Source organism: Rhineura floridana, chromosome 19, assembly GCF_030035675.1.
Source record: "Rhineura floridana isolate rRhiFlo1 chromosome 19, rRhiFlo1.hap2, whole genome shotgun sequence".
Lineage (NCBI taxonomy): Eukaryota > Metazoa > Chordata > Lepidosauria > Squamata > Rhineuridae > Rhineura > Rhineura floridana.
The window spans coordinates 15,711,839-15,733,672 of record NC_084498.1 but is presented as its reverse complement, the minus strand read 5'-3'; the positions used below and the strand labels follow the sequence as shown (position 1 = coordinate 15,733,672).

Here is a 21,834-nt window from a genome sequence, read left to right as displayed (position 1 = left end):
CAGTTTACATTTAAATTTTAAAATCCCCCCCTTTAAAAAAAAGGATCTGTGAGCTTCAATTATGTCTGGAAGGTGTGGGGAACCTTCAGCCCTCCAGATGTTGCTGAACTACAACTCCCATCATCTTTGGCCATTGGCCATGCTTGCTGGGGCTGATGGGAATTGAAGTTCAACAACGTCTGGAGGGCCAAAGATTCCTCACCTCTGATGTATGGTATGATGAGGTGTCAGTAGATGTGGGGGAGAGGGAAGAGAGAATTAGCTTGCTCAGGCTCCTGACATCTTAAATATCCAGAAAGAGGTGGGATATAATGTACAGTTAATGCCACCTATGTTCTCCGGAGACATTTTTCAAAGTTAATTTTAAAAACTCTCAAAAAGTGCATGCATGCAGTTGTGAAAAGCATGGGCAACTTTTCGCATCTTTTCAAGGAACACAAGTCTATCTCTATGCTGGGACATTTTCCCCCTTGCTTTGAACTTCTGATAGCAAATCGTCTTGCAGATGAAGGAGTAACAATTGAACACTTTGCCCAACAACAAAACTCTTTTCCCCTCTCCTCTGCTGTCTGTTGAACAGCTGATGGGTGGACAGAACCCAGAGGGCAGGATGAAATCCATCTGCAGGGCATATCTGATACCAGGCTAAGGGTCGCCGGCCCTGTGTAGAGTATTGCAACCTCAGTTATCTTTTCAGAAGAGAATCTTAGCCAGCTCATTTAAAAAGAACCCATTGATTTCATCTCTGGACACACTCTGGTCAAGAGAGGTCATGTTCTTTGTAAAAATTGTGCAAAAAGGGAGTTTATGGAGATCGGATTAAGGGTTAAAGTATATGGCTCTTTTTTTTAATATCGCTTTAAACCTTATCTTCTTCTCCTCCCATTGTGCTGGACTATTAATTTACCTGATTTATCTCTCCACTCATAAAAACCTTGCTCTGCAGAGACGTGAAGATTGCTGCGTACAAGTTTCTCTAGGAAATATTTCAATTTTGGCATGATTAAGTGTTCTTCTTTTGTAAGAAAGTTAACTGAAGTCCTTGTCCTCTCTCAATGTCATGACTTCTGAATTTTTCCTTAGCTACAGGTCTTCTCTCTTTTCTTTCTTTCCTCAGTCTTGAAAGAGATACTTTTCAAAAACTAAAATGGTAATGCAGTTCTAAGCAGTGAGCATCTGGCTGAAAGACTGTAGCCATTCAGTTTAAGCTCTGGTCCCACACCTCCTTCTGTGCCACTTCCAGAGTCTGGAAAGTGGAAGTAGAACATAGCTGAGGCAGAATATAGCCAAACATAGTAGCCAATGATAGCCTTATCCTTCACGAAGCTGGGAGGATGTTACAAAGGCACATATTTCCACCTATGGTGGGAATGCTCACTGGCTGCAGAATTTTGATCAAATACATATAAAGTCATGGCTGATATCCTCCAAGAACCCATACAAATCACAACCCAACTATCACTTTTATCTTTATTTGAAGATGCAAGTACCTTTGACTTCAAAGCCGAAGAACTCTTGATCTTTTTATTGACTGCTGGGAGACTTGCGATTGTACAGCATTGGAAATCATTGAAAGATTTGGACATATCTGTTTGGATTAGAAATGCAATTATTAACTCTAATAATTTGCAACACCCCTTCTTCGCAGCTTCTATGGATATAGCGAACTCATAATTTTCACTTGGTTTCTCTATTATATTTATGTTTCTAATTCCATACCCTTGGACTGTATTTTGTGATATTCAATGTAGGTTCCCCAGACCAGTTGTATTGTTTGTCTGTATTATATAAAATCCAATAAAAATTATTTTCAAAAAATATGAACCTCTCGGATCCTCTTTGGACTGTCCCCTTCTTCTAGCTCTGGGTTTGTTTCATGCTAACAGTATCAAGCTTTGCAACCTGGCCTGCTCAGCCCCCACCCACCCCCAGCAGAGGATATGCAAGGAATTCATAAGAAGCAATTACAAATTTGTGGTGGGTCCGTCTGTTCCTTTGTTTCGAACAGGAATGGAATAAAGGGGGGGACCCTCCATGAAGGGTGGTGCCAGAGATCACGGCTATAAGCAGCATAAATCTAAATGAGTTTGCATGATTAATCCATCCGCACAACCTATTTTATTAGCAAAGCCTCTTGAGTGCCAAGAGCAGCATTTGTGAGTGAACGAAAGCGATGAGAGCTCTACTAGGACAGATTTGTAAATAAGCATGGAGGGCGGAAGCTGTGATCGATAATCAGGAGAGACGCAGGTCTTTTGAACCCAGCCCCTTCACAGGAACATAGGAAGTTGCCTTATAGCATGTCAGACCACTAGTCCATCTAGTTCTGTATTGACTACACTGGCAAGTAGCTGCTCTCCAGGGTTGCAGGCAGGGGGCATTCCTAGCCCTACCTGGAGGTGCTGGGCATTGAAGCAGGGACCTTCTACATGCAGAACGGATGCTCTACCACTGAGTTTTGCAGATATTTCCCTAACAATAAGCTGTCTTACACTGACTAGCAGTGGCTCTGCAGGGTTTCAGACATGACATCTAAGTCCTCCTTGGGATGCCAGGGATTGAACCAGGGGTGTTTTTCATGCAAATCAGGTGCTCTACCACTGAGCTATGGCCCTTCCTCAAAAGGCAGGTTGTCCCTGGCTAACATGGACACTTAGGGACATAGGAAGCTATCATATACCAAGTCCTTGGTCCATCTAGATCAGTACTGTTGACACTGACTGACAGTGGCTTTCCAGGGTTTCAGGAAGAAGTCCTTCCCAGCCCTACCTGGAAATGCCATTGGGGATTGAACCTGGAGCCTGCTGTAGGCAAAGCACATGCTCTACCACTGGGTCACAGTCCTTTCTTCCACCATGGATCTCAAGGTGGCATACCTTTGGTTCCCAGGTGGACACCTATCCTGGCACTGACCAGACCCAAACCTGCTTAGCTTCAGCAAGGTGGTGGGGTAAAAAAATGCATGTGTGTGTGAAAACAACACACCAAAATGCATCAGAGTAGATTGTATACTGAACTAAAACTGGAACATGAGAAACCAAAATTTGCCCACACCTAGCCTGGGGAAACCCTGAGGTTTGCAGAGGTACTAGATGGATGGATGGATGGATGGATGGATGGATGGATGGATGGATGGATGGATGGATGGATGGATGGATGGATGGATGGATGGATGGATGGATGGATGGATGGATGGATGGATGGATGAGTTCTGTTTTAGTTCAGTATACAATCTACTCTGATGAATTTTGGTATGTTGTTTTCACACACACACACACACACATATATATATAAACTAAGGGTGCAAAAAAAGCCCATCCAAAACATAAAAACTATTTCTATGCCACCTTTCACTCCAAAGAGCACCAGGGTGCTTTACGCTATAATAAGAAAACATAAAACATATCAGTCAAGTATAAAGGTATACTTGCAAACTCATGGATGTTCTGACTCACCTTTAATGCTTTAGTTTATGAATATTTGTGAAGTATTCTCCAAGTGTATACAAAGGACATTAACTGCATTTTTTCTTAATGGAATTCAGTTACATTATATTTCATTAATAAAAGTTCAAATGTTTCAAAAAAATAAAAACATGCATAAAAACAAAGATAAGGAAAAAAATCAACATCGATTACTGTAATCCAGGTGGTAAACATTGACATTAACACTGTGGGAAAATCTGAGCAAATAGATACATTTTTAAAGCACGCCAAAAGCACCTGACAGTTGGTGCCCACCTAATTTCTAACATAGAAATTGGAAGAGAAATTTTGCATACAAAGCCAAATCTCTCAAATTTGCACTTTCCGAAACCGTATGAGAACACACCCATCCTTCAAAATTCACACCTATCCAATTTTTACAGAGCAGCTCTCCAGCCAATGTTTACAAAAATGCATATCTTAGGGGGAACTGTGCATAAAAATGAACGCATTCGTGGAAATAACATACAAACATGTATTATATCAGGAGAAATTGCTTAGAAAAATGTGTACATCAGTCAAAGCTACATACATTAATGTGCATGTTAGGATAAATTTGCACTAAAATGGGGAAGAATGTTCATGAGGATTTTTTCTTTCTTCAGAAATTTGCAAATTGCTGCTGAAATGTGGAAAACTGAATTTAAGATGGGGAAAATGGGGAACTGAGTGAACTGAAATGGATAGATCCACACATTCAAAGGAGAATCTGCGTTTGTGCAGCTATATAAGGTTTCCCAACCAATATAGAACCCTGTGTGATCAGTTGGAGAGCCTATGAACTTAGAGCTGTGCATACATAGAAATCCCTTTTCGGACATCGTACCAAATACACAGATGTCAGGGGTAGGGCTGGCAGTGTGTGTGGGGGTAACTGGCACAGTCCCACATTATGTGTGCATATGGAAGATGTACATTTGAACACCCCTGAACTCACATTCTAGAGCATCTGTTGTGAATGCAGAAGGTCCCAGATTCAATCACCAGGTAGGGCTGGGAGAGACTCCTTGCCTGAAATCCTGGATAGCCGCTGTCAGTCAGTGTAGACACTATTGAGCTAGATGGACAATAATCTGGCACTGTGTAAGTCATCCTCCTATGTTGCTAAACAAAATACGGAAGCAAGGGCTTTTAATTCTTAAGTACACTAGGATGTCTGCCATACTCTAATTTTTTTTTAAAAAACCACTCCTCCTGATTTTTGTTTTGACTTTAAAAAATAAAAATATTATATTGTTGCTGTTTTGTGTCTTTTATTGTTCTCCGCGTTGAAACTTTTAAACTGAGGAATGCTTTGTCCATGTTCCAAATGAATAAAATATCCTGCATGTCATATGACATTTTACCCCAATAAAGGATAGCCAACTGGGCACCAGATCAATGGCTCAGATCTCTCTGCCCATTGTTTCATATGATAAAAGGTTCCTTTCTGGGCTTTATTGATCATAACTCATGATGGGTTCTTGTAAAGCATCATCAACGGATCAATATATTTGTCCTGAATGGGGAGCAGCAGATGGAGGAAGACAGGGGAGAATCATCAGTCCCCCAAAACATCACATCACTGAGCACATTTGTACCCACTGCTAAACAACATACACTTTGTCTGACAAGAAAAGCATTTGCCATCCTATGGCAGGTTTTTTTTTTTCCTTTTTAGCTCTGTTTTCATCAAAGCCGATTCTTCTCTCTGCTGGGAATTTATCTTTTTCAGTAAATATCGATTTGACCTCTTGCATTTATAGAGGAGTTGGACTATTTCCCTTAACGCTACACTGTAGTGCTTTTTTAGTTACAACATATTGCCTAACCATCCATCTTGGGAGGGACGTAAATCTCTCTTACATAACTTTTTTAAATAGTGCTTGGACATGTACCATAGCCAGCAAAATTAAAATAGAATATTGATAAGAGCAGCTGTAGCTCTTAGTTTGTAAATGAGAGCTAATTCGCATGTTGTTCTCTAAAATGAAGAAATTATATAATGAAGCCTCGATGTGACTATACCATCTTCCAGTCTCAACAGCTACTACAGGCAGCAGTGCTTGGAAAGGTTCCTTCCAGCTCCTGCCTCACTCTGTGCTTCTAGTAAGGACACATACATGCATACACTTTTTAAAAAATGCCCAAAACTCCCTTATAGCAGTTGGTAGCTTTACCTTGCCCCAGTAAAGTAAGACATCACTGCACCTAGCTATGTACCGTGTTCTCTCTAGCCACAATTGCTTTTGCCTGCTTTCCTCCCATACTAACTGCTGGTAAGAGAGAGCAAGGAGAACAGCCAGGAACATCAACTTTCTTCTTTCAGCAGAGAGAACGCAAGCTCAGAGGATGGCAACAAGGGAGAGGGTCTTCTCAGTGGTGGCCCCCAAATTATGGAATGTTATTCCTGACGAGGCGCGCCTGGCGCCAACACTGTTATCCTTTCGGCGCCGGGTCAAGACTTTTCTCCCAGGCATTTTGGCATGTGTTTTAAACTGCTTTTTTTAAAATGTGTTTTTAAATTTGCATATTTGTTTTTAATGTTTTTAATTGTTGTAAACCGCCCAGACAGCTTCGGCTATGGGGTGGTATACAGATGCAATAAATAAATAAATAAATGTAGTTACCTGTTCCAAATATGTGGAATTTGAATTGCACCAACCTACTAAGGTTAAGCTGTGTGGCCACCCTTGCCTGGTCTGAAAAAGGAGCATGAACTCAATGACAGATTTAGAGGAAATCTGGAGGATCTGAACTCCTGCCACTGTGAATCTGGTTCTACCTGTGTGCTTGCTTCTTCTGCCATCTGGAGCAGCTGCTCAGTCTCTACAAAATAAACAGCTTATTACAAAGATGTCATGCCTCCAGCGCTCCCTCGTCCGCTAAAGGAAGCCCCTGTCCAAAAAAAAGGAAGAGTTTGAAACTAGATGTTTGGGGGTTTGCTCTAGCCGGAAAAAGATAAGCAGGACCCGCAACAAACCAGCTAAAATGGAGCCTTTATATAGTAGCAGCAGCAGCAGCAGGTATAGCCTGATTGTTACCCCCACATGCACTGGAAGATGCTGCTTGACTTAAAGGGACCCAGCCTTCTCCGAGCATCTCCTACTGTGACAGAGTGGAGAAGCCACAGGTCTTCCTGGGTCTTCTACAGTGGAATCCTCCGAGTCAGAAGGTGGCAGTGCCACATCCTAGGGGTGGGGCAGGGCATTGTTCCTGCAGGTGCATCTGATAGCAGCACTTCTAGGGTTGGCCCTTCAAGCCCTTCCTCTTGAGGTTTGGCGTCCTCACCTGCATCACCCAGTGAAGAGGAATCTGACTCTTGGCCCCCGATGCTAGTCACCTCTCCAGTTAAATTTGGGTCAGCTCCTGTGAAGTTTGCAAGGGAACCAGGAGCCCGGCCAATGCACTGACTTCACCTGTATATTTTCCATCCCGCTCATAAAATGACCTCATTTTTCTTTCCCTGCTGAATGCTCATTCCCTTTTGCTGTAGCAACTCTGAAGATAAGTCTGTCCAGATTTATGGACACAATTCCCCCACCTCCCCCGCCCCAAAATGTCTTTCATTAATCAACTGCAAATGTGCATGGCCAGTGATTTAGCATGCAGCTGCAAGGGGATGGCGAAAAGGAAATATCGTTTAGCAAAATAAATTTGAAAAAGCAGTGTAGCATTTTGTTTGGCCATTTGTGAAATAGTTTTTGTTTGTCATCGAAGATGCGAAGAATGCAAAGGGATGGCTGGTCATGGCGCATTAGCGGCTGGCAAATGAGATGTACATTTCAGGCAGAGTGTGAGTCTGGGATACGGTGACATGCTGCGGACATTTTTATTTAGATGCCAAACTTGCACAGTCCTGATGGATGCGGGTGGGCAACAATGGCTTGCATCTAAAGTTTGCCACATTCAGAGTCGACCCACTGAAATTAATGAACATTACTAACTTAGGTCCATTGACTTCAGCGGGTCTACTGTGACTAAAATTTAGTTGGCTACAAGTCAATGAGTATCTGAGGTAATTTAAATCCACCCCATCCGCTTGGAGATTTAATGCCACAAAAAATATGTATCCAACAAAAAGCTTTTTGCCACGCACAGAAAAACTCGCAGGATCCAGCTGAGGTGGAGACAACCTACACAATCAGCAAAGCCATTTCAGGCTGCAGGAGAGAGGAATTCCACTAGGAATTGGGGAGAAATCCAATTCAGTTCATATTTAAAGATGAACTTACCTGATCCTCACTTTCGTAAACAATACATGAACCAAAACACAGCCAGCCTTCAAAATTTACACTTTTCCAGTGGTGGGCGGGAAAGAGGGAGCAATGGATGGAAATTTTACCTTTGCACAATAGGCTAGTTTCTATACATATTCCCCACTCTTCTCTGTCCTCCATTTAGGCAAGCGAGAGGCATGATAAAAATTAAGGACACATCCCAGCCAAGCAAAAACACTCAAAAACACTCAAGGAGGGGGTCAGGCAGGGTGGGTGGAGCAATGAATGCAAATTCCACCTTTGTGCAGCAGCCATGTTTCTGCACACCCTCACACACCCCTCTCTGTCCTCCATTGAGGCAAGCAAGAGGGAGGGTCAGAGTTCAAGGACACATTCCACTCGAGGTGCAAAACAGGGCCAGTGAGGGTTGTGGTCTGGGAAGAAGGGGTGTGGCCAGATAGAGGGTGTGGCCAGATAGATAGGCCTGGAAAGTCACATTCAGCTCCTTGGCCTGAGGTTGCTCACCTGTATCTTAGCCACTTCACTACCCCAGTTCCTGTCTATCTGCCTTACTTCATCCCTCCCTTCCTTTGTCCTTCACATTCTCACAGGTCTGGCAGTGTGGCGGGAGCATGGAGGTGCTGCCTTGCTCCCGAGTGGCCCATATTGAGCGCACCAAGAAACCTTACAACAACGACATTGACTACTATGCAAAGCGCAACGCCTTGCGTGCCGCCGAAGTCTGGATGGATGACTTCAAGTCCCACGTTTACATGGCATGGAACATACCGATGACGGTAAGGGGAGGGCAGAAAATGCTTCTAAAAACAGATTTGGGTGGGTGGGTTCGAGCTTGGAAAAGTTACTTTTTTGAACTACAACTCCCATCAGCCCCAGCCAGCACGGCCACTGGATTGGGCTGATAGGAGTTGTAGTTCAAAAAAGTAACTTTTCCAAGCTCTGGTTCCACCAACACAGTAAATACGGATATGGACTGCTTGATACAAATTGACCTAATCGCTAAGATGAGTAAATGATATTGCAAACTATATAAGCTGATTTTGTTCAGTAAATCATACCCAGATATTTGAAATATATAACAGCCAAGCTCCCCAGCATATGATATTACAAATGGCTTGAAAACATACAGCAATGGGTTCCATTACTTATCTGAATACTTACCTGAGAGGCTTCCTTTGCTTACTTCTAGGGTTCTTTCCTAGTTGTTAATAGATGAAAATGATAGGGACTTTAGGGTTCTAGAGTCTGAAAGTGACATTTGATTTTAAGCGAAATCATTACCTGTCTGTGATACGTGTTGTGTGACTACGCAGAGTCCGCTCGCGGTTCCTTTGGAACTGTATATTTTCTTTCCAGAAAACAGAAAATGCCGGTGGTGGGGTTTTGGAACTAAATGTTTATTGTAAAGATTTTCAAATACATGGAATAAGTGGACATGACGTCCAACATTGAAACGAGACCATTTCAATACCATTAGAAAATAAATAAATATAATGACAATAGTAAAGGGAGGGCTGGGTGGTAAGGAGAGAAGGAGAGAGAGAGGAGAAGGAGGAGGGAAAGAGGGGAAAGAAGAAAGAGGGGAAGAAAGGAAAGAGAGAGAAAGATGAGGGGGAGGAATAGAAGGTGGAGAATGTAAATGCATTGCTAAGAAGGAGAGGTATATGAACAACATCCGAATTATATCACTATTTAATTTATATATGCTGTATATACATGACATAAATGACAATTAGAAGAGGTGTAAGGAATGTTAGAGTGAGATACAGAGGAGTGATGGTGGATACGGTTCTAGGACTTTTTCCACCAATGACATCTCTCCACAGAGAGTTGTGGGTGGAGGGTGGGGGTCTCCCATCATGTTCCTTTGTCGCAATATGGCTAATAAACATGTACCATGTGAAATGTCTCTTCCTTTCATGACTTACGTCATTTTCTTTGCTGTCGCGCGAGTTTCTCCATAAGGGCTATTGCCCAAATTTGTTGGCACCGTTCTTTCATTAAGTCGCGGTCAACCTGTTTCCAGTGGCGTAGCTAAAACGAAACAACAAGTTAAAAATTACTCAAAAAAAACCCAAAACCCAGATGTAGGGTTATCAGTGCATCTCACCAAAATGGGTTAATGTCCACTTGGCATGTCTGTGCACATAAGGAAGAGAGCCGGCAGAAGCAACTGCAAAAGTGTAGACCTGGAACAGCCATCCCAAACTTTGGCTCCCTGAATATTATTGAACCCCTCCCCCATCATCCTCAGTCTGCATAGCCCATGTTCAGAGATGATGGAAGTCATAGCTAGGAACGAGGGAGAAATTCATTTGGGCCACTTTTCACAGTGGATTGAACCAACCCACCACTTGTTGATATGGATGGGGGAGAAACTGCTTAGCCGTTTTCTACAATCAAGTGGTGTACATGTTGGATAGAGAAAGAAAGAAAATTTGATTCAGTTTGCATTTAAAGCTGAATCTATCAGATTAGCTCTTTCCAAAACAATATGAGGATCAAAGCACAGCGTTTCTTTGAAATTATCTGAATTTTGTGATGCAGTTCCCCAACTAACCAATGTTTACAAAAATGCATTTATTAGGGGAAAGTGTGCATCAGAATGAATATATTGGTGAAAACAACGTACAGAAATGCACTAAATTAGAAGACATTGTTTGCAAAAATGTGTGCATTAGTGGAAACTGCATACAAAAATGTGTTTATTAGGAGAAATTTGCACTAAAACCCTGAAGAATTTCCATGAGGTGTCTTTTTTTTTTTAATTGCTAACTTCTGAAGAAATGTGGAGAACTGAATCTGAACCAGTGTACGTTTTGAAGGACGGCTGTGTTTCAGTTTTCATATTGTTTCGGAAAGTGTGAATGTGCTAAGTTCTGCTTTAAATACAAACTGAATGCAATTTGTCTCCCATCCCTACTTCGAAGTAAACATGCATATAGGATTTCACCTTGTCTGCGTGGAAAACACTAGTGCAGCCTTCTCCAGCCTTGGGCTGTTGGAAGTCAGGCAAGCGCAACTCCTATTTCGGTTCCTTTGTGTGCATTCCAGAAGGGAGATAGAGTTCGGGTCCTCCAGCTGGCTAGGCTTGCCTACCTTTACCTGTGCTCTTCTCTGTCTAACTTCCTTCCGTTGTAAACTGATATGCTCAGGGATGCTGACCTGCCCTTCCTTCCTTTCCCGTCGTCTTCGACTGTCTGAGGAGAGAGGAGACATTTTTGTCTTTGTTCTCTCTCCTGAGCCATGAGGGCAATACCCACGTCTGGGAATTGGACCTCCAACTTAGTTAGTTAGTTAGAATGTCTTTCCTATCTACTATGTGTTTCTATAAATAAAGTAGCTTTTCTTATTTTACTAAGTCTTAAGTCTCAGTGATCTCAATGCAGGGCAAAAGCCTGCTTTTTAGGCAAATACACACACTGGTACACATGCAACCCAGACCGCTGAGTATCTCTGCATATATATTTCCATAACAGGGCCCCCAGATGTTGGCAAGGGCCGTAGCTCAGAGGCAGTGCATCTGCTTTGCATGCAGAAGGTCCCAGGTTCAATCCCAGGTAGGGCTGGGCGAGACCCCTGTTTGGAACCCTGGAGAGCCTCTGCCAGTCCATGTAGACCACTTGTAGGGAGCCTCAGGACCCTGCACTGCATGTGGCCCTCCGGACCTCCCTATCTGGCCCTCAGGACTCTCCCAGGCCACACCCCTCTCTGTCCCTTGCTTTGCAACACAAGTGTTTTTGCCTGGCTGAAACGCGTCCTTGAACTCTGATCATGACCCTTGCTTGCCTGGATGGAGGATAGAGAGAAACTAGCCTACTGTACACAGGAACAGCTTAAATTGGTTGCTTTGGGGAAGGGTCGTCTCTCAGTGGTTCAGCATCTGCCTTGCATGCAGAAGGTCCCAGGTTCAATTTCTGGCATCTCCAGGTAAGGCTGGGAGACTTTTGCCTGACAACCTGGAGAGCCGCTGCCAGTCTGTGTAGACCAGCCTTTCCCAACCAGTGTGCCTCCAGATGTTGGACCACAACTCCCATCTTTCCTGACCATTGGCAATGCTGGCTGAGGCTGATGGGAGTTGTGGTCCAACAACATCTGGAGGCACACTGGTTGGGAAAGGCTGGTGTAGACAATACTGAGCTAAACGGACCAATGGTCTGACTCATTATAAGGCAGCTTCCTATGTTCCTTTGTTCCATCACTGGCAGGTGGCCCTCAGAAGATTGCCAAGAAAGGAAAGTGGCCCTCGGGATGGAAAAAGTTCCCCACCCCCAGTGTAGCCAATACTGAGCTAGATGGACCAACAGCCTCTGAATTAGTATGAAGCAGCTTCTTATGGACTACAAACCCCATCATCTCTGACTATTGGTGATATCTGGGGCTGGTGGGGATGCAGTCCAACAAAATCTGGGTGCCTAAGGTTGGGCAAGGCTGCACTAGCAGAACATTTGGAGTGTCGGGTAAATTGTGAAGCAGCTATTACCCAAAGGCGAACCGAATGCACATGCTCAGAGTGTCCCTCCAGGACTTTGTGGAGGGAAAAAAATGGTTTTGCCTGATTCATGATACAGATGCGGAAGTAAGTGCACCCAAAGTGGGGCTTCAGATCTTTAAAAAGGCCATTGCAACAAGCGTTTCCATCTGATGGAAAATCTTCAGCCTTGTCTCTGCAATCACATCTGTATGGTCATTTTTTCCAGCTAGCTATAAAGCAGGCCTTTAGGGAAAGAAGAATAAAGGCACATTGCTTTTTCAGACATAAACCGACTTGGTACATTAAAGCTTCCCTTTGAGAAAAGAAAATGATTTTTTTTAAGTCACAAAAACAACCACAATTTCCCCTCCTTTGGAACACAACTACTTCACAAATGTGGATTCGCTGTTTCTCTGCCATTGTCTTTTGGTCCATCTAGCACTCACTCTACTACCAAATCCAGGTGGCAAGTACCAGCAGAAATAGCCAAAATTTGGACAATGAAAAGCAAGAGGTATCCCCCAAATTGGTGGAACTCTAATGCAGGTGTGGGGAACCTTTGGCCCTCCAGATGTTGCTGAAATGCAACTCCAATCATCCCTGGACACTGGCCGTGTTTGCTGGGTCTGATGGAAGGTGTAGTTCAGCAATATCAGGGGGGCCACAGGTTCCCCACACTGCTCTAAAGGAACAATCTCTCCCCGCCAAAAAAAATAAATCTGTACTAGCATGTTCAGTAGCCACAAAATATTGAGTGTCACCTGGAAAAAAACCTGGAAAAGTGAGGGGAGGAGGAACATATTATTATTATTATTATTATACATTCATATGATAGTTTACTTCCAAGGAGCTCAAAGTGGCATACATGCTTCTCCTCCTCCTCCCAATTTTTCCTCACAACAACCCTGTGAGGTAGGCTAGGCTGAGAGGCAATGACTGGCCAAAGGTCAGCCGGTGAGCTTCATAGCCGAATGGGGATTTGAACCATGGAATGTCAGGTCCTAGTCCAACAACTCTAACCACTATACGACACTGGCTCATGTATCCCAGAGGTAGGCATACCTGTTAGATATTAGGTGAAAATACACTGCAACATTTTGTTTTGCTTGCTAATTTATATATTGTTTCATATTTTGACACAAACCTCTTAGCAGAATAATAGGATGTATCCAGTGCTAGGCCTTTCAGAGTAGACCCATTCATATTCATGGGCATTACAAACTTAGCTCCATGGATTTCAATGGGTCTCGTCTGAGCAGGACCAGCTTTGGATACAACTTAATAATAATAATTCCACATTTTAAGTAACATGATTAAATAAAGATATCCCAACAATGTACATAAGGAAAACAGCTGAAAACCACCAAATAATATACAAAAAGTAATAATGTCTCATCATCAAAATCTCATAAATATTACCTCCAAAAAAACCCCCCACATAATACAATCGCTGCAGACATTGATCTACAGCATCACACTGCACAAAACTAATCCAAACACACAATCCCCACGTACACAACCACTCAATAACCTCCTTACATCATCCATCACTCCGTCCACTCAATTCTCGCATCCATAAAACACTCGAATGTTCCAACTAACCAACAATCATGCACAGAAAAACAGGTCTGCTAAACAACCCAACAGCAGCAATGGGGGTGGCAGAACACCCTCATTTCCTCTCCATCCCTCACCCGGGGTGTTACAAATGCCCTCTACCCACCTCTGGCCTAGGGAGATTAGCGGGGTCTCATAAGAACATAAGAGGAGCTTGCTGGGTCAGGCCAGTGGCCCATCTAGTCCAGCATCCGGTTCTCACAGTGGCCGACCAGTTGCCCATGGGAAGCCCACAAGCAGGATCTGAGTGCAAGAGCATGCTCCCCTTCACAATTGGTTTTCAGAAGCATACTGCCTCTGACTAGGGTGGCAGAGCACAGCCATCATGGCTCGTAGCCACTGATAGCCTTCTCCGCCATGAATTTGTCTAATCTTATAAAGCCATCCAAGTTGGTGGCCATCACTGCCTCTGGTGGGAGCGAATTCCATAGCGTAACTGTGCGCTCCCCTGTAGGGAGTCAGGCAAAGCTCACACGTTGTCAGTCCCACTTGTCTCTCTGTAACAGCCACTACCCCTTGTTCTATCTCTTGGTCACGTTCAGAGCATAACAAAGAGATACAACATCAGGAACTAGTCTGGAGGGGGAGGAGGAGTGAAAGGAGAGTGATGCCTCGCTGGTACTTTGCTCCTTGCCAACCCTAGAGACAGCAGCATGGGAAGGTGGTGAATTGGGGAGTGGAGGTGTAAGGGTTAATGGACGCCATTAGCAAAGAAGGATTCAGCACGTAGACCAGAAGGAGGCGCAAGCGCAGAGGATTGCTCTAAGAGTGGAAAATTACCAGCTATACAGTTATGTTTTGTGCAACACACTCACCAATGTATCTTTTCTGTTGTCTGTAACCCAATAAAAGAGCTGTGCCTCAACTGTCAGGAGACACAGTTTGGAGGACAAATTCCCCTGTGTCTCTGCTAGCAATAAAGTCATCTGATGAACCGAACTTGGGCCTGAGACTCCAATTCTTACCTTAACAGAGGTACTCGGTGATTTGGAAGGGCTGAAGATTGGGAAGGGTGAACAAGAAAGTGGGAGGGTGGATGAGGCAGGAGAAATCATCCCTTACCCAGTTTGATGATACTTTGCATGTGCAGGAGTTCCAATGCACACGTGAAGCTCCTCTCCAGGGCTTCCCCCCCATTCCTTTCAAGCCTAATGCATAAAACTCAAGGAGAGCTGCTCACTCCACTGAAATGCCAGGGGGAGCTTGATCACACACTAGAGCTCCATGTACCCATTGGAGCATATGCAAGACAGAGTGTGTTTTTGAACTCTGCAGATCTGTTTGCAGCGCATTTGTTAACAAGTCGGCTTCTTTCCACACCTGTTTCTGTATGGCTTTGCTTGTATGGGTCTCCCTTAATGACAGTACGTTGAATACTGCTGTATCCAATCTTTCCCATTTTCATTCATTCCTCCCCCCCCCCATTTTGGAGTGTCTTTTTTCAGTTACGGAAAGTTCATTAATATTTATTTCTTGTTCTCAAGGGCAGCTATAGACTGAGTAGCAACTTACATGGCAAGAGGGGAGAGCTTGGGGAGGGGAGGAGAGAGAGAATTGAGCTTGTAAACAAAATGAACAAAGAGCGTTTTTCATACAGTGAAATTGAATGGGAAAAAAGCCTAATAGAATTTCTGTGTTTATATGTTCCTGCTTTGTTTTCCACAGAACCCCGGCGTTGACTTTGGAGATGTCTCTGAAAGAATTGCTTTACGGCAACGTCTTCATTGCCGGAGTTTTAAGTGGTACTTGGAGAATGTCTATCCTGAAATGAGAATTTACAATAACACCATCACTTATGGGGAGGTAATGCATGGTTCTAAATGCCCATCACATCGCTGCATTAGTGTTCCATTTCCCCATTTCAGAACGACTTCACGTTGGAATAAGGGAGACGTTGCTTCAGCAGTGAAGTGGCCGAAACTGAGAGCTCATACAAGAGTTGCCTAACTCTCATCCAGGCCTTAATCCGGGGAGATGCTTCCATGCATTTCCCCCTCCTTTTGACTAGCCTTATGTGCATCTAGTCAGATGTTTCTCTGGTTGCTCTGACATTCCTCATTGCTCTACCCATTAGTTAAAAACATAAGCAGAGCCTGTTGGACCAGGCCAAAGGCCCATCTAGTCCAGCTGGGCCTGAGTGCCACATCTCTCTCTAGTTCCCTAAGATTCCTTCCAGACTGGTGTGTGTGTATGTTTGGCAACGTGTTATGAATAACCATGCATCAGCGGTGGATTTATACTGGATCATCCACACATCATTCCTCTTCATTAGTTGTTATGCGATGCTTCCCCAATGTTACCACATTATTGCTGTCTGGAGGGGCATTCTTGCACCATAGTGCAACGGCAGTGTGACAAAAAAACAACAAGTCCATAACATTTGTTGTGTAAAAGGTTACAGGATTTCAGTAGACCGTTGCACAACATTCACTGACTGGAAGCAAAGGAGAGAGTTCAGCCCATTCCGTTTGCAGGCATAAAGGGCTTGGCTGAGACACCAGCTTCATTTGGTTACTGACCTCCCTGTTCCCATATATAGGCACACAGGAAGCTGCCTTATATGGAGTCCATACAGGTCAGCATTGTCTACACTGCTTGGCAGTGACTCTCCCGGGTTTCAGGCAGGGAGTCGAAGCCCTATCTGGCGAGTTTAAGCCCCAGGGATTGAACTGGGGACCTTCTTCATGCAGAGCAGATGATCTACTACTCAGCTATGGCCCTTCCCCAAAAGACAAGCTATCACTGGCTAACATGGACCTTAGGAACATAGGACGCTGCCATGTACCAAGTCAGACCATTGGCCCATCTAGCTTTGCATTGTCTACACTGACTGGCAGTGGCTCTCTAGCATTTCAGACCTAAGTCTTTTCCCAGCCCTGCCTGGAGGTGTAGCATTCAGAGACACCCGTGCTTTCCTTGTTTTTCTCCTTCCTCTCTGGAGTGTATTGGCCCTCCTGGCATGTCATACCAGGAAGCTCCCGGGCAGTGGGTGTTCAGTTTCAGTTTTGCATTGCAAGCTGCCATTAGCTGCATGGTGTTTTCCTCCAGAATAAACCATGTGTGTTAAAACTCTTGTTTATGCATCCTCTGTGTGGCCTCCTCTTCATAATATATGTTGGGCTGCATCCAGTGCTGGTCCTACTCAGAGTAGACCCATTGAAAATAATTAACATGACTAACGGGTTCATTCATTTAGACTGATCTACTCGTAAATGGATCTACCCTGAGCAGAACCAGCACTAAGGATACAACCCTCCCCCCCCTTCGCGCTATGTTCTAGATTCCACAGATAGGGGTAGGGGTAGTGTCGGTCTTCTTTGTTCCCCTGGGGAAGGGCTGTGGCTCAGTTTTAGAGCACCTGCTTTGCATGGAGAAGGTGCCATTTTCAATCTCTGGCATCTTCAGGTAAGGCTGGGAGAGGCCCCCATCTGAAACCTTTGAAAGAGCTGCTGCGAGTCACTGCAGACAATACTGAGCTGGATGGATAAGTGGTCTGACTTGGTATAAGGCAGCTTTCTAAGCAGTCTATGTTTGGGGCCATAGCTCAGTGGCAGAACATCTGCTTTGTGTGCAGAAGATCCCATGGTATCTCCAGGTAAGGCTCGGAGAGATTCTCTGCCTGAAATCCTGGAGAGGCATTGCCAGTCACCGTAGACAATTCAGAGATGGATGGACCAATGGTCTGACTTGACATAAGACAGACTGCAGATCAATATAGACATGGTATAGACCAGAGACCAATAGAGATAGGCCAATAGATATAGACCAATACAGATAGACCAATATAAATAGAGATAGACCAACACAGATAGACCAGAGACCAATACAGACTAATACAGAGATCGACCAGTACAGAATTGGATGGACCAATGGTCTGACTTGGTATAAGGCAATTTCCTATGTTCCTCATTGATCTTGTCTAAGCCCCTCTGGGAGCCTTTATCAATGGAAAAGTGGACTAAGGAGGCTTAAAATAAATTATCCTTACAACAACCCTGCCAGGTAGGAGGCTATTACAAATTCCATCCTGCAAAAGAATGGAGTGGCAAGGCAGTTGGCTCATCTACATAGGAGCATTTCTTCATAGGAAATACTCTTCTTCTACCTTCGCTTTTCATTTGCATCGTGCACAGTTCTTGCTCAGTGTTAGCTGCCAATTGCTTTTTCCCATTCACACCAGCAGGCATTCCTCTGCAGAGTATTAATCTCACTTTTTCCTTGTGGCCCTGCCCTCTAATTATACATTTCCACTCCCTCTGGGTGCTAGGTGACTAAGCATGCTCCATCTATTCTACCAGCCACAGTAGGTTCCTTAAAATAAAACACAGAAGTGCAAATATCTGTGTTTTCCCTGGTAGGATTCAGCTGAAATACAAATCTCTGTTTGAGCAGTGTTGTGCACAAGTTAGGGGGAAAAGAAAATAAAGCCCCCCCTTTGCAGCAACATAAAAAAAGGCCAACAGAATGGAGGAGAGCAACCGGAAGCTGCTTGTCAGCATACAGGAAATAAAATAAACGAAGGGAGGAGGAGGGAGTGGGCGTAGAGAGGGGAGCAATTGACACACCCACCTAAATGCGTTAGAGCAATGTGTCTGCAAGCACTACAAGAAAGGGAGTGAAGTTTTTCTGTCTTCCCTTTCCGTATTATCAGTGGATTGGGTTAGTATGGAACTGCAGGGGGAAAACTGCATGATAGCTTCTGTTTGCCAGTACACCATGAGAACCACACAAATTTAAAGGAGATGTGAGTAACACCAAACACACAGTAAACCACCTGAGGAGCCCAGTGTCTAAAACTGCTTGCTTATGGCCATCTCATGAGCTTATGGGAGATTTAAGGTTTGAATCAGAGATGTATTGGTCTGGACTTTATCACAGGTGGTCTCCTGAAAGTGCGACTTTGGAGGAAATGATGAATACATTTCCCGTCCCTTTGTTATTTTTTTCTGATGAAAAATGAGCCTTCGTTGTCTCCAGGAGGAGACTCCAGAGGCTGGAGCAACTAGATATGTTGAAGTAGACAGAAAAAAAATTGAAAGGGTTGTAAAAATATATTTTCTATCAACCAAAGTCACATTCTTTTTAATGAGGAGTCGTAAAATCGCTATCATTGCCTTATACCCGGATAGCATGTTTGTAGTAAACTGACTTCGCTGCCACTTAACAGTTGGCATGCTTTAATTGGCAGCAGCTTGGGAATGGGTGTTGGGTGGCCTCACAGCATGCCCTGCTGTCAGACGGTATTGATATTGTTGTTCAGAGCAGAGAGGGATGTGAAACTTCAAGGATGCTCACCCACATGGGGTTACTTATTACTTATTTATTTAAGATCTTTTTACCCCACCCTTCAAACACTTGATTCAAGACAAAAGAAAGGACTTCTCCAATCATGCAGTGCACGTGACTGAACTATTGAATTCACTCCCACAGAAGGCAGTGATGGTTTTACTGGTTTTTAAAAAAGGATTAAGCATATTTATGGAGGATAAGACTAGCAATGGCTACCAACCATGATGGCTATGCCCTGCCTCTACAGCTGGAGGCAATATACTTTGGAATACCAGTTGCTGGAAACTACAGGAAGGAAGAGTGTTCTTGCAATCAGGTCTTGCTTGCAGGCTTCCTGCGGGCCTCTGGTTAGCCACTGGGAGAACAGGAGGCTGGACTGGATGGGTTTTGTCCAGCAGAGCTCTTCTTACGTTCTTATGTACTTCCCAGGATGGCTTATTATATATACATTCATTCATACATTCATACATTTACATACATACACACATACACACATACATACACACACACACACACACACACACACACACACACACACACACACACACACACACACACACACACACACACACACACACACACACATACATACATACATACATACATACATACATACAGTAGGGCCCAGCTTACCGGCGTTCCATTTTGCGGCGTTCCGCTCATGCGGCGGCTTTCAATTTGGGGAAATTCCCCATTTTAAAGCCGATTTTGCTCTTTTACGGTGTTTTGCAACATTTTTGCATCATTTTTATGTGACGCGGCCCATTATAGTCAATGGGTTCCGCTTTACGGCGGGGGCCTGGTCCCTAACCCTGCCGTATTAGCAGGGCCCTACTGTACATACATACATACATACATACATTTACAATAAACATGGCTAAAACAAGGCTAGGGAACTTTTCCACACTAGTGGACAACCTTCCGGGGCTCCCATACCAGGGGTGGGCATAGCTAGTGGTGAAAAGTGGCACAGCAACAGATGCGACTCTTGCCTTTGCACGAGATGCTTCATTCAAGCCATGCAGAATCCAGAGGTTTCCATGCATGCATCCCATCAACCAGGCAAGTAAGAGGCATTGTCACAATTCAAGGAATTCAGCCAGGCACAAGCAGCCCAGGAACCACGACCACTGAGGGACATCAGGGCCTAGGGAGAGGACAGCCTGAGGGCTGGAGAAGGAGGCTGGTTAAGGTTCCCCATTGCTGGTCTAAACCGTAGCCTAAAAGCAGCAAAAAGTTCTCTCAAAATTAGGGATGGAAGTATCTGTCAGTTTCAGGTATCTCACTTCCTCATTTTTTCTAATCTTAAAAGCAGTTCTCCACATTTCTGTAGCAATTTGTATTTTTTTTAAAAAAAACCTCATGAATTGCAAATTTCTCCTAATAAACACATTTTATATGCCGTTTTGACTCATGTACACGTTTGTGCAAGCAATGTCTTCTAATACAAAGCATTTTTGTATGTCATTTTCACTAATATATTCATTTTTATATACATTTCCCCCTAATTATGCATTTTTGTAAACACTGCTTTGTTAGAGCACTGCATCACAAAATTCAGGTAATTGTGAATTTTGAAGGACGGCTGCATTTTTGGTTCTCACATTGTTTTGGAAAGTGCGGAAATATTATTGTTATTGTTTTTATTGCCCACCCCCTTCTTGAATGTTTTTCGCCTGGATAGGGTGTGTTCTTGCGCTGCACTAACGCCTCTTGCTTGCCTGGGAGGAAAACAGAGGTATGTACGTATGTATAGAAACCACTGACTTTTGCATAGCTTGAATGAAGCCTACTGTACACAGGCAAGAGTCACATCCATTGTTTCATCCACTTTGACATCTCACCCTGCCCACCACTGGTGTGTGGCCCCCACAAGGTTTCCCATGAGAAAATATGGCCCTCAGGGCTAAAAAAGGACACTCACCCCTATGACAGAAGTTTAAATTAGGCATGAAGTGGAGAGAGTGGAGAGAAACACCTTTTCTCAGGACAATTTTCTATCTGCTACTTGTAGAGAGGGCTGAGTCTGGAGGCAGTTACGGTGTGGATGAGGGCAGTGGAGGCTGGCCCATTGGGTAAATGAAGCGCAACCCCGCCAACCTCGCTCTACCTTCAGCCATCCCCCACCAGTCCAAGGGGTGGCCCTGCCTGTCAGCTTCCTCTTCCTTGGTCTCAGTGTTGCCCTTGTAGAATTCAACAGTGAGGAGGACAGGTACAAAACTAGAATGAGTTGGCTCTGCCTGTCATTGATGTTGGCTCCACTTACTGTTGGGATCTCTAATTTCCTCCCTATCTATTCCAATGAGCACCAGACACCAATGATGAGGGCAAACTACCTGGAACATAATTGGGACAAGACAGAGGTCCTGTAGGTGGGGAAATCTATTGATCTGCCAAGAGGCAGTCAGCTAATACTGGATGGGGTTGCACTTTCCTTGAAGGACCAGGTTTGTAGTGTGAGGGTCCTTCTGGACTCAGTGCTGTGTGTGGAAGCATAGCAGGCAGCCATGGCCAAAAGTGGCCAATAGCCATTGATATAGCCCTCCATGAGTGTGTCTAACCCTCTTTTAAAGCCTTCCAAGTTGGTGGCCATCACTACATCAAAGGCTGTGGTCTTCTGGGAGGCTCACAAGCAGAGCATGTGGTCGGCCACTATGACAAGCAGGATGTTGGACTTCATGGACCTTTGGTTCATTCCAGCAAGGCTCTTCTTGCATCCTTATGCTCCTCTGTAGAGTTATGCACACTT

At 44.1% G+C, this 21,834-nt stretch overlaps 1 protein-coding gene across 1 annotated transcript in view; it reads left to right on the top strand.

Annotated features, from left to right (window-relative positions):
• Window positions 1–21,834, top strand: part of GALNT9 (polypeptide N-acetylgalactosaminyltransferase 9) — a 220,569-nt gene that overhangs the window by 180,260 nt on the left and 18,475 nt on the right. Inside the window, exons 7-8 of the mRNA XM_061602477.1 lie at window positions 8,296–8,481; window positions 15,462–15,599. Coding sequence (XP_061458461.1) covers window positions 8,296–8,481; window positions 15,462–15,599 — 324 coding nt within the window. The remainder of the gene's footprint in view (window positions 1–8,295; window positions 8,482–15,461; window positions 15,600–21,834) is intronic.